We start from the raw sequence: 14,214 nt of genomic DNA on the forward strand, positions 1-14,214 counted from the left end.
TACAAAATCAGATATTTGCATTTTATATTTCAAAATAGTTTCTGTAACTTAAGTCCCACTAATCACTTCAAGATTATCAGGAAGAAAAATAGCCATTGAACTTAGAAACAGAGCTCACAAAAACTCAGTTTTCTTGACTGTAAATGCTTTCTGCCAAATTGTATGTTGTACTCCCTTCACACTGGTGTTAACCCCTTGTCAAATATAATTCAAACCATCTCACAGAGCTTTAAACTGACTGCATATAAGACCTTAGATTTAGTTAGCTAGTTTTCAACTATTAGTAAAAAATTTTTGTAAGGTATTCTTACTAGAGCTGATTATTTCTATTTACTATTTCTACTCTAGAGGGACTATCTTTGCCTGGCTACTAAATATTGGTAGGACAAAGTTAGGACATACTTTTCTTTCTGGAGTGTTATGTCCTAGACTTGATCTAACCTGACTAATGTGCTAAGCTGTGTTTTCTCAGCTGTTTGCCGGTCCCAGTTATTTTGGTTACATGCTGGCTCTTCATATCACATTTTCAATATAAACCAGGAGATTTAACTTTGTATTTTCAATTCTTCAAATGAAACAAAGATTATCACACACACACACACACACACACCAGTTTGTGCAGATTTGTGCTGGAGAAAGCTTTTGGGAGCCTCTTAAAACCTGCCAACAGAGTGAGGTAAGGGTTGGAGTTCCCCTTCCAATCTCTGGCTCCAATTAAGTCATCCCTGACATCCATGTAGCTCATAAAAATACCTGCAAAGAATTACTATTTTTCCAGTGGGATGCATCAGACTACACTGGGTGTTAGGTATTTTAAAAAAAAAAAAAGTCCTCGGGGAGGATATTGCCCAGTCTTTTCTCAAAGGACACCCTTTCTCTCACTATTTTAAAATCAAACAGGTGGAACACTGTACTGTACTGTCAATATACTCCACATATTTTCCTGGAACAAAGCATAAATGGCAGCATGGCACTGCTTTTATGGAGGTAAAGATGGAAAATAGAATTTGTTGCGAAACTTTAAAACAAAACATTTTTTGTGAGGTTCTAGGTTTTTCTTTTAATATCTCTGCACAAACCCAGACACACCTTTTACATTTCACAATTATAATTCATCTTAATAGCAAACTTCAAGATACCCACGGATAGGTAAATTGGGTGACCCTCAAAATGTTTAGCGTTTGGGATCAGTTATGATAAGCGTATGTATCAGACTACCTCAGCTGTAGGGAGGATAACACAAATCGTCCAACCACACACAACTTCCCCCTGATACTTTCTTGAGGAAGTGGCGCCTAATGGTTGATTAACTCACTCTAATATGTTGAGTGGGTGTCTGCTGGGCCTGCTACCCATTCACATATTCAGGCCCTTATCTAACGAAGCATTGAAACATGTTTAACTTTAAGTATGTGAGCAGTCCCACTGACTTCAGTACTTCTTGACTTCAGTGGGACTGCTTAAGTCGTTTGCTGGATCAGAGTCTTCAGGAGCACTGAACATACCTACATTCGCTCTACCTCTTCTGGAGGTGACCTGGTCAGTACATTTTCCCCTATTCTAATCTGATGGAGACTCACCCTTCCCCTCTTTCTCATTAGAGGAGCAACTGGAAAGTCTGGCCCCCCTAATCGAGTTGGGGATGGCAGGCCTGCTCCCACCATTCTAGCCCAGCGGGGCTTGTACTCCCTGTTCCAGCCCTTTGAAACTTTACGCAGTCTGGGACGCAAAGCTCCGAAGTGCTTGTACAGTGGTGCTTTGAGTGTTTTCAGAGTTTAAACAGCCAGAGCTGTAGGACCTAGCAGAAGGCATTGCTGGGAACTCCTGTGCTTGAATGGGTATCTGCAGCTGTCAACTACCCTGGAATATATTAAGAAGGAAGATGGAAGGCCTCTAGGATTCTTCTTCCTCAAAACTATACCATCCAGTAAGTGCAGATGGTGGGTACATAGGAGTGTGGTTAAACTTCCCAACTTTCCTTCAGGAAAATGGGTGATTCTTAAGTGAACTTTTCAGAACCTCAAAAGGTGAAGCTCAATGTGTATTTGCATGATGGCATTCTTCTTCCTGGAGTGCTTGTGGAAGTTGATAAATGATGCCTGAGCCAGGGGAAATAGATGAATAATTATACATTGTGGTGGAGCATCAGTTCAGCTATAGTTAAGGCTGAGAACCTCTTCCTGTTTAAAGGCTGACTTTTCTAAGTGTTCTAAACTCTGCTTGCTTACTTAGATTGGTTTGAAATTTCCTGTGCCTCATGAAGCTATGGGGTAGGGAAACGGTCCAAATCTGGGGTCATTTGAGCAAGGGGCTCCCTTGATACAGCCCTTTGGGGAAAAAAGCATTTCATAAAGTCTACATGTTTTTTTGTTGCACACACCTGGGGCTCAAACCCTGGCTCTGGTCATCCCCAGTGGCTCTCGCTCACTGAACAATTTATCTCAGCTAGTGCATGGAACCCACTTCCCCTTTGGGGAAGCAATACTGAAAACATTATTAAAGGAAGTGTCTAGCTTTCTAGAATGGAATGACAAACACTCACAGGCCAAACAGACTGCAATGTACACGTGCAGAGAAAGACTAGGCAAGAGAGTTGCCAGCCAGCTTGGTCTCACATGACCTTGATGGCTCGAGGAGACCTCCGGTGGATCTAGAACCTGAGCTACACCCCAGCACTGTAACTTCAGACTGTACCCTTGGCAGAAGTCTGAGGAAGATCTGTAGGCATGTTGCTGCTATCTGCTTCTGCACAGTGACAATTCTTGTTTTTTTGTTTTTAACTTCTGGGAAATATAATCGGACTACAGCAGATAATTCAGAAGTGGATCATACTGTTTTCCAAAAGAAATGACACACACATTTGCTGCACAGTGCTGGGGATGTAGGGAGTGCGGGGAGATGAGAGGAGATTAAGGGCTAGAAGAATAGAGTGGAATGAGGTAGGGATGTTTAGGGCTGCAGCAAGAGGAGAGAGTGGGGCTTGCGGGCTCAAGTCAGGGTGGGGATGGACACTAGGATTTGGGACATGGTGGTAGCTGGCAGTGGGAGGATTAGGAACAAGGGCGCTGTCAGCCTCACATTCTTCCCTGCTGTATATGCCGGGATCCAGAGGGGCCCCTAGCGCCTTCCTCTGCCCCCCCCCATCTGTGTGCCAGGACTGGAGGGATCCTGCCACTCTCTCCCTGGCCCCTCCTGGGCTTGCCCTTCTGGGTGGTCCGAGACCTTTTCCCTGCCCCTGTTTGTGCACTGGGATCTGGGGGCCCTGCTTCTCCAGGGCATGGTCTGAACCCCTCTCCCTGCTCCCTGTCTTGTGTACCAGAATCTAGAAACCCTGAAAATAACACAAATCTAAACCTTTGAAAACCAGGAAATACAGTCTGTGCTAATGCAACCTTAACTCTGCCCTCTTTGAGAGCCTCCCCAATACACCCATACCATTTATACTTGCACTCTGCTTTTGTAGATAGTGAAGAACACTCAGGGGACAAGGCACATCACCATGTGAGATAGAGCCTAACACCTTCTATTTGCTGAGGTGTGATGTACTGAAGAAGAGCTACCTACGCCTGCCCTTTACTCCAACACAGCCCATGCAACATAAACAACCCTACCTCTGCCAAATTTTACAGCCCCTTCACCCTTATACACAGGATGTCATCTCATACTATACTTCCATTTACCCATACACCATGCTTGTACCCTACCTCACTGTCCCCAAAGCAAGAAGACACTTCTGCCCCCTATTGGCATAAACTACGTAGCTCATTGCTGAAATGAGGCATACTGGATCTCTCAAGGCACCTCTTTTCACACCGGGAAGAGGACAGGGAGCAAAGCTTAGCTGCCCCCACACAAAGAAAAAGGCCCCCCCCAGGTCTTCTCATATCACAATCACACATCCCACAAGTTGATCCAACTAATCCTGCCACCATGCCACATAGCTAGACCAACACCATGAACATAGCTGCTGTGTATGCAAATAATTCCCAGTGGCTCCTGCCAGCTCCAGAGTGGCAGAGTTAAGGTTGTGTTAGCGTCACCATTACTTTCACTCTTTATTTTCTGGTTTTCAGCTGTTTGAGTTTTGCTGTGCTTGATGGAAAGGCATGAGGTACCACAAGGCAACCTTAATTGTGTGTTAACGAAGGTTTTTGTTAGTCATATCTATCTATCTATCTATCTATCACCTTTATACAAGGTTTTTCTGTTTGCTTAAGCCAGGGAAACTACGTAACTAATGCATTTTCCTGTAAAAATATCTTCAAAGAAAAATAGATCAACATTAGGTTGCTTAATGAGGTCTGCCTAATGTAAGGAATCTCCAGCGTAGCCTTATGTCCCAGCTACCTTATCACCGAAGTGCCAATATTCCAATGGAAAAATCAGCACTTCTCTAGATTCCGCTTTCATGTCATTTGTAGCGTCTAATGCTGACAAAATATTATGGCTGTTTATGTAACAGTAGAATTGCTTAGTTGGTTTCATTTGAAATTCCACCTATTCAAGAGCAACATTTCACTACTCACAAATAGCAATGATACACAAACTTAGAACTTGTAATATCATCCGTCTAGTCTATCATTAAACCATTTGAGGTGAGCTTTGGAAAATCAGGCTCAGTGACAATTACTGGAATTCAGCATTTACTACAATTTTAACATCATCATTTGAGTACATAAAACAGTGCAGGATTTGTATTTTAGATTACACATAACTTGCTGATTTAAAGCTCCCACAAAGTTGCATGCAGTGTTAGGTACATATAAAATGGCTGAGAGTTTTCAGAATTCTTTGATCTAGCCTGCAGTATGCACACTTCAGATCCACAATGCTGCCATTATTGTAAGATATTCACTTTTCCCCCCTCAATTAACTATTTTCTGTGACTCTTCAAAAGAGCATCAAAATATAAATACATATAATGATATATAAACAAATGTCCATACCTGGATAAGGGATTTTTCCAAAGGTAACAATTTCATACAGAAGAATTCCAAAGGACCACACGTCAGACTTAATAGTAAAGGAACCAAAGTTAATTGCTTCTGGTGCTGTCCATTTAATAGGGAATTTTGCACCTAAGAAACAATACATTCTCAATTAACCAAGTATATATGTTGCTTGAAAAATATAACTACTAGCATATCTTATAGACTCACCTATTATTTCCATTATTTACAGGGTATACAGTGAGCATTTAGTACAAAATCCTGTCTTTATCTTAGGGGACTTACAAGGTACTAGCTCCTCTTCCTGTCCAAGAGTTATCGTACAGATGCAGTGCTTAATTTGAGCCCTGGCACCTCTAGGCTTGGCAGTTCATAGTCCCAGCACTTCTGGGCTTGCTGCATCAGTTATGAAAGTAAAAAAATTGCTTGAGTCCTAGCACCCTTTTCATTACAAACTATGCACTGTACAGATGTACTACAAGCTGGCTCAGATGGAGCCACCATGATGTACTCACACACCCTGTGTGTCTCCTGGAAGTCTCAGAGAAGTTAAGAATCGAATTTGGGATTTTCAAAGGAACCTAAGGGAGTCAGGAACTCAGTATCTAACTTCCTTAGTTTCCTTTTACAATCCCACCCTGAATGGGCACGAGATTGAACTAATCTATTCTCTCACCCCAGAGGTTGTTTCAGACCAGCTGGACTGATAGTGTAGGGAAAACTTTTCGCAAACACGAAATGCTATTCCTGTACGAGTGAACTGAAGACTTTATTCTGTTGTGTTGTCAGCCCAACACCATTCACAACTACTACATTTACTTACAAATTTAGAAGGAAAAAATAAAAATTACACATCACTTTTCAACCCACGAGTGTCTATGCTCTGTTGTCCCCTACATTTATCAGTTCAGAATCAAAAGATGAGAGTTTTCATGTAATGGTAGTGCCACTCAAATAGTTTGCATCGCTGTCATTACCCCTAACTAACTCCACTCCATATATAGAATCTTGACTTCCCTGGGAGTTTTGCCTTTGTAAGAAATGCAGAATTAGGCAGGTCTACACCTCCAATATAATGTTAAATTGATTTAATCCTTTGTTTCACGTCCAACTATATTACACAAGCAAGCTGGTGCAGAGCGAATCTAATCATATTTTAAAATCCTCTCACTTCTACTTACCACCTCTATTGTGGAAAGGATGTTCAAGCAGGTCTCATTTATGCATTTGAGGATAAAGCGAATACTAACATTTTCTCTTAGCAATTAAGAAAAACTCGGTTCATTGTCTAATTCAACAAGATGAAAAGCTTTGCTATGTTATAGTGAATAGTTAATTAGTTTGATTTGTAAAATTTATTGTGTTGCTAAAAGCAGGTACAAACTGTACTTTTCATAAACTTTCTAGTTTAAACAATCTGGAATGAGGGGACAGAGTAATTTTTAAGAACAGCTTTGTCATTAGAACACCATATTTAACAAATTATTCTGGCATTTTTCACACTGTGCTATGTGCTTCTCATTTTTATGTTAAACAAATGCCTAAATTTGTGGCTCCTAACAGAATGAGTTTTACAGAGCTGAAAAATACACATGGATACATACCTTCCCGTGCTGTATATTCATTATCTTCAATTACTCTGGCTAGTCCAAAATCAGCAATTTTGCACATCAGGGACTCCGAAACCAGAACGTTAGCTGCTCTCAGATCTCTATGAATATAGTTTTTCCTTTCTATGTATGCCATTCCCTCTGCAATCTGTAAAAAGAGCAGTGCTTTCATTTTTGGTATTTTTGCAGCACACTGTACCATCCTAAGCAACTATGAGCTCTTCTCTTTTACCACATCAGTACCCCTTCATTAATGATTATAGCATCAACTATGTGTTGAGCATTTTACATATATATGGGGGTAAAGTCCCTGCCCAAAAAAGCTTTCAGCGTAAGGGCCAATCCTGCAAATCTTCACTCACAATAGACAGCTCAGTGATTCCAAAAGGACTGCTTGTGTGAATAAGTGTTTGCAGGATTGGAGCCTCCATAGCCACATCCAGTTACAGTCCCTGATTGGGCAGAGAATTTAAGCATATGCTAAGTCCCACTGAATTCAGTTAGGCATGTGTTTATGAGCCTTCCTGAATCAGGGCCTTCATACTAATAAAGAAATATTAAAATTATGTTGTGAGATTACTTCCCCAAAAATTCCCTATCGAAAAACTGGTGATAAATTAACATGTTCAAATAATAAAATGGAATAGGATTAATAAATACATAAAAGCTTTGTATGGATTTCCTATTACAAAGTGTCCCTTTTAAAGGGGAGATTAGGCAAGAAAATAGACTTTGAAGTGTCTGCAAAACTGCAAGTTATAAGAATATAAGAATGGCCATACTGGATCAGACCAATGGTCCATCTAGTATCCTGTCTTCTGACAGTGGCCAGTGCCAGGTGCTTCAGAGGGAATGAACAGAACAGGTAATCATCAAGTGATCCATCCCCTGTCGCCCATTCTCAGCTTCTGGCAAACAGATGCTAGGGACACCATCCCTGCCCATCTTGGCTGATAGCCATTGATGGACCTATCCTCCATTAATTTATCTTGCTCTTTTTTGGACCCTATTATAGTCTTGGCCTTCACAACATCCTCTGGCAAAGAGTTCCACAGTTGCTAATATAATATCTAATACAAATTTGAACAAAATAATACAGAGGTCAACTAGCTTTGTGCTTATTCCCATTTACTGTATGCATCTGTTCATGCACTAGGAATGTTTGGCAAAACCCTGCTCTTATGTACCCTAATTTCATAGGTAAACAAAGAAAAATAGTAATTTTATTTCATAACTATCCAAACCAAATTAAAAGTGGTAAATATTTTGGCAGTTATCAGAGATGATTTTTCAGAATTTGCCAAGATCATTATTTCATTTTTAAAATGGTGTGTGAAAACATAGGGCGAGATACTCATACACCACCAAAGTGTGTCCTAGTTGCTGTAGAGGACAATAAAACTTGCACACTTGGAAAGCCGCTGCCAAACAAGGAACCTGGACTATACAGACTAATCTGCTCTGATGCTGCTATTCCAAAATTCCTATGGATGGTATGTTAGAATACCCTTCCTATTGTATGGGGAAAACACTGCTGTCTGTCTGTTCTGTGGGTATGCTGGGGTAGGAAGAGAACATAGGAAACTTTTTCCAGCCCCAATCCACCCATGCATTAGCGGTCTCCTTGTCAGTGCTGGAGAAGTTAGCACCAGTCTGCATGTTGTGTGGCTGCCCTTGCACTGCCACAGGTGTACAGGAGCTTGCTCCATTTTGTGCTAGACAGAGCATCTGACTCTAATTAAAAAAAAAAAAAAAAAACACTTCCGCTAATCTCATAAAAAAGTCCCTGACGGACAAGCCAAGTGCATTGGCAAGCATTTGTAACAGCAACTGCACACTCTTTGTTCCTCTTTTTTGGGGGCAGGCAATGGAAAAATAACAGCATTTCCCCCCCTCCCTTCCCGTGATCATTTTCTTATAAACCAACGTACTGCTGCAGTGCTGCTTCTTTCATACAAGTGTGTGCAGTTTCAGTTGTAAAACAGAAATAAAGGTTCTCATGCTGAACCAAAAAAAAGGATTTTTACCAATATTTTGTGATGAACAGAATGCATGTGTGAGAATTTTTTATATCCATAAATAACATAAAAGGAGTAGCTGCTATAGCTTGCACTACTTGCTGCAAAGGATCTTTTTCGGAGACCTACAGGCTGGCCATAAGTTGGGATAGTGAATTCTGTGCCCCTATACCCACACAAAGTTGGATTAATTGGGTTTTGGGAGGAAGCAGAGAGCAAACTATAACTGGTACTGATGTCGGTTTTATCTGGTTTGACAATAACTCAGCTGACAGGCAGAAAAGTGCATCAATGTCACTGAAGGAATCAACTTTCCTATCATTCCCCTGCCCACATTAACAGGAATGGTCAATGTGGCACAGTGAAAAGGACAAGTCTGTGGGATACAGACTGTGATGGGGACTTTTAATTTTTATATGTACTTCCACAACCCTGCCTGCAATATCCCAGTAAAGCTGTAGGAAGGAACTTAGAAAAGAAAAGAAAAGAAAAGAAAAGAAATACAATAAAATATGGGGCCAGATCCTTTTACATCCATAGGGCTGATTTACACAGGCTGAGGATCTGGCCCTTTATTAAAAAAAAAGAATCCATTACATTTTGAACAATTTTGAACTCAAAATTACTGTTTTTCTATGACATTTCAGGACAATCTTTTGTCTGCACTGAATCATGTGGAAGTTCAAAAATCATGTACAGATCATGCATGCATCCAGACTCCTTCCAGCAATTATTTCCCTCTCCCTCAACTCCTCCATTACCCCGAACTTTCCCAAGCCTTAGCACTGCTTTTGAGCAGTGAGGGAAATACATTTCTGTTTTGTAGTTTAAATGAATTATTACTAAGAGTTCTGTATTAATATGCCTAGTAAGGAATCTATTTGTCAAAAAAAATTTCCTGAATCTTTTTTGTTGTCTGTTGTTACAGACATAGTTGCTGACAAGTATTTTGAAATAAATTACCAAATTAATTGAAACTGGCGTGATTATATTGTATTATTTTGACAAATAAAATGTGCAGCGTTTTAAAATATTGTGTGCAGCATTTTTAATTTTTTGGCGCAGAATTCCCCCAGGAGTAAAGAGAGGGTGAGAAGCAAAGTAACTGAAAACTGGTTTATACTTTTACACAAATAAACAATGCTCAGGTGTGGCATAATCCACTGTCCATAGGAGGGGGTCACACAGAGGTTCAACCACTAAACAGGAGATTCCACAAGCACTGTAATAACTATATATTCCAATAATAATAATAAAAATCTGAGTTTCATTGACAAGCCATGGGTGTTGTATGTAAAAATCAAGTAATGAGCATGAAAAGGGAAAATGAAATCACTCTCGCCCACTCATGTAAAGATAGTTTACACACAAAAATCAGCAGCCGAACAGCTGTTGTTCAGCTACATGCAAACTCTAGATAGGATTATGAGGTTGGTTTTGGTTTTGATTTTATTGCCTATATGGTAGGTAGGGTTGCCAATTTTGGTTGGACATATTCCTGGAGGTTTCATCACATGACAATCTTTAATTCCTGGACAATCCTCGAGGGTTGGCAACCCTAGTTAGGATATGGAGTACTTCCACACTTTCCACATATACTGCATGACTATGATTACTAAACAAATAATATTTCCCCCCTTTAAATAATTATTGCCAGGCTTCCAGGACAATATTTAAAAAAAAAATCCAATCTCCAAACAGTAAAACTATGTACATAGCATCAGAATGTCGAACGATCCAGCATCCTGTGGCAGAAATAAACCATTCCATAAACCAGCCTCCCTACTGCAAAGCTACATAGAAGAGTACACAGTAAATCAGGCTCAACATTGCATAGGACTGGGAGCTAGCATTATTTTCTCAGCTCTGTCACTGATTTGTTTTGTGATCTTAGACTAGCTTCATACTGTAATCTCTGTCTCAGTTCCCTCCTCTGTAAAACTGGGAAGATGTTTGAGTCAGCCACAGGGGTGTTGTGGAAAATTAATTAGTAAGTGTATGTAGAGCAGTTTCAAAATGAAAAGCACTATTACGAGTGCAAAATAAAATGACGGCTGAAAGATAATGGTAGATAAACCAGACAGTACTGAATGTTGTTGGAGCAAGTAGCATGAAAGAGCAGACAAGACTGAAGAACCTCGGAGCCCTGATTGTGCTGTATTTCAATTCACACACAGTTCTCTTTCTGTTCTTATGGTTTCCATTCCAGAAAAGTGTATAATCTTTTTCGCAATAGTGTTTTCTCTAATATGTGATTTCAGCATGGTTTGCAGTGCTGTCTGTGACATGTTAACTTACAGAGAATGTGCATTTAATGGCATGTTAAACACATGCTCCTTTTTTGTTTCTAGGCTGCATGTAAAAATATGAATTCCTGGTGTTACCAAACTGTGTTTGATTGGGCTCAGTATTGTTTCACTTCCAAGTTCCCCCAAGTCAATGGGTCTTCAGGCTGACACTCTTAAGACATGTCAGTTTCATAGCCAAGGGTACACAAGGGAGCAATGTGGCCAGGATCATGCCCAACTGCTTTTGACTGCCCTATGGATGAGGTACCCATTTGCAGCTGCATGAACCTGAGCTGGCTTTTTAGCATGAGATCAAGACTCAAACTCCTGACCTACAAGATTGTAGTCGAGCACCGTAATCAGCCACTGCACCTATGTGAACCTCATATTTCAGATGAACCTGTACATTCTCCCTCTTAGATTTAATAAACGGCTTTTTAAAAAAAGTTTAAAATTAAGGTTCTTATCCTCTGCTACTGTCAAACTGTATAGATTGCAAGTCAGGAATGTGTGTGTAAAGATGGCTTAACTGTCCGCTGTACATTATCCTGATTCTGCAGAGACAGAGTAACCAAAGAGCTGCTCTGATTTGCCCTGGCTGCTCTGAGAGTCTGAAGACAAAGCTGGGGATCAGTATTGAACTGGGGCATCCCAGCCATATTCCCTTATCCCTATTATATTGCAGCAGGGAGAAGAGTGGCGCTGTAGCTCATGAAAGCTTATGCTCAAATAAATTTGTTAGTCTCTAAGGTGCCACAAGTCCTCCTTTTCTTTTTGCAAATACAGAGTAACACGGCTGCTACTCTGAAACTTGTCATAATAGCCATTGTCAGCTGTATACTACTAGAGACACCCTTAAACTGGGGTCATACTCCTGGGACAGATATACCAAACTTCAGGGTCTGACGGAACTGACAGGGCAATGCAAAGCAGCCACACTACACACGGAGAATCTGGTGTCTAGGTTGTAAAAAAAGCCAATAGTGCAGCTGGATTTTGAGGTTTAAACTGTTTGTGGTATAACTCTGGAAGAGTTCTATTTTGTGCTGGGGGGTTAGAAGGAAGAGAATCATTATCTTGTTCTAAGAGCACCCTCCAGTCCTGAAGAGCCTTTAGTGAATGGGCATGGTACTGATCACACTAAATGGGATTTTTATTAGCCTAGAATTAACCACAACCAGATTCCTTTAAGTAATGTTGTGATGCACGACCAGAAAGGATTAAGCATCGTGCAGGATAAATGACTCAAATTCAACCCTTAAAAACACATGGGGAGATAATGTTTGTGTTTTTGTGTATTTACATATATATTGGTAGAGGTCAACAGAATGTAAATCAGGCTACCACTCTGAAAAAATGTAATCGAACACTCCATGTCTATGCTGTATTCTATTAATTCAGAGATCAAAAGAACATTTTAACATTTAAATGAACTGTAAATATAGGATATCCCTGTATTCATCTCTCTTTGAAATGTATAGGAAATCATCTGCGAATGGTGGAAAAACAGGCAATTGCCTTATGTTGATCTGTGTGAATAATTACCAGCTATGCTTAGGAAATGGGTCCACTTCAAAGTCCACGAGTGCCTATTGTTCAACTAAGGAATCCTACCTGTCAAAGAAGGCCTGGAATTGTATAAAAGACCTTTGGGTCCCACTCCTTTTTATCTCAGATCTGCTTGAGGTTTCACGCAGCAGAAGCTTAAGCCATAAGGACTGAGATCCCAGTTCTGACTGGACCGCCCTGAATACAAACATTGGACTATAATTTATGGACTATTTCTGAAGAACTCTTTGCATCTACAAAGCTCTCCATCTCTGCTATGAATCTGAATCTCAAGATTGACTCATCTCTGTATGTATACTATTCTTTTAACCAATTCTCTCTCCCTTTTCTTTTTTTAATAAATTTTAGTTTAGTTAATAAGAATTGGCTGTAAGCGTGTATTTGGGAAAGGTCTGGAATATTCATTACCCTGGGAGGTAATGTATCCGATCCTTTGGGATCGGTAGAACCTTTTTTATATGATTAATAAGATTTTCAAAAATCCCCCTCGTACCTGACTTGGGTGTCTAGGTGGAGGTCTGAGGCTGGGTTTCTTTAAGGGAACTGTTGTTTACTTCTGAGTAACCAGTGAGATACTATAGAAGCTGCTTTGTGCTGGCTTGGTAAATCTAAGGATTGGAATATTCACCACCTTTGGGGATTGCCTGCCCCATTCTGTGCAGTTCATCCGATTTGCGTGACCTCAGCTGGCTACCCTAGGATTCTGGTCACAAACGTCTAGCCAATGGAAGAAATAGTGATCAAGTGGACTCACTTTATGTAAAAAAAATAAAAAGATTTAATCCTGGTGTGACCAAGATGTTAATTGGCAGCATGGTGAACAATGATGGCAGTCTACAGCTCTTCAGAAACATACTCCAGGTTTGGTTTTGGTTTTTAAAACTTATTAAAGAGGCCTTTTATAATATTTATTTTCATTTTGTATCAATGTTTATGTTAAAGAGGTGAGCAAAAACTTGGGCAGGGAAGGCTGCGCTGTATTCTTCTAGCTTTGGTCAACTATTTGTATTCTAAACAGAGAAAAACACCCACACAAAACTAAGGAAGATGAAAGAGTAGTTTGTTGGGCAATCATTTACCAGAATGTAATGTTATCCACCAAAAAAAAGGAACTGGAAAAAAAAAATTGAGACCTCTAATGCTGGATAAGAATTATGACAAAAATAATTACTACATGTCTCTTCCGGTTTATTTTATTTTATTCCTACTGAAAAAGGATTAGAACATTGACCCAAGATTTTGGGGATTTTGGTTTGTCTCTCATGAACAGAAGTTGGTTCAATAAAAGGTATCTCATCACCATGTCTTTCTCAAATCCTGGGACCAACACAGCTACAATTACACTGCAAAGAACAATGAATTTACAAACTCGGAATGGGTGATTAAACAGGTCTGAATAAGATTATTTTTACAATAACAACGCTTTGAACATTTCAAAATGGAGGATTGAGCACAGTCAGTAGGAATTCTGTTAAGAGTTACCTATTCAGTTAAAGATGGATGCTGTATGTGTATGCAGTTAGCTAACTGCAGTAAATGGGTAAAGGAATTTGGAAACTCAGCTCTTGAAGCCGAAGGAGATTATAAAGTACACTGGGTCACTAGTTTTGGAGCAAGAGGTTATGGAGCTTGTAAACACAATCACATGTGAGCTCTGAAACTAGGGAAATATCACCACCTGGCAGCTTCAGGAGCCCATTAGCTCTGGATCAAGGACAAGATCCACTAATGAAGCAAATAGAGCTTGTAAGCTGTGCTAGTTAACATTGCTATGCAGGGA

The 14,214-nt window shown here is 40.1% G+C and overlaps 1 protein-coding gene across 6 annotated transcripts in view; it reads right to left on the reverse strand.

The window, feature by feature from the left end:
* LYN (LYN proto-oncogene, Src family tyrosine kinase) overlaps positions 1 to 14,214 on the reverse strand; it is a 92,929-nt gene that overhangs the window by 12,795 nt on the left and 65,920 nt on the right. For all 6 annotated transcript variants that reach the window (XM_038389814.2, XM_038389813.2, XM_043507852.1 and 3 more), the window contains exons 11-12: positions 6,554 to 6,707; positions 4,947 to 5,078 (exon numbers count right to left, since the gene is read on the reverse strand). In XM_038389814.2, coding sequence (XP_038245742.1) covers positions 4,947 to 5,078; positions 6,554 to 6,707 — 286 coding nt within the window. The remainder of the gene's footprint in view (positions 1 to 4,946; positions 5,079 to 6,553; positions 6,708 to 14,214) is intronic.

Source organism: Dermochelys coriacea, chromosome 2, assembly GCF_009764565.3.
Source record: "Dermochelys coriacea isolate rDerCor1 chromosome 2, rDerCor1.pri.v4, whole genome shotgun sequence".
Taxonomy (NCBI): Eukaryota; Metazoa; Chordata; order Testudines; family Dermochelyidae; genus Dermochelys; species Dermochelys coriacea.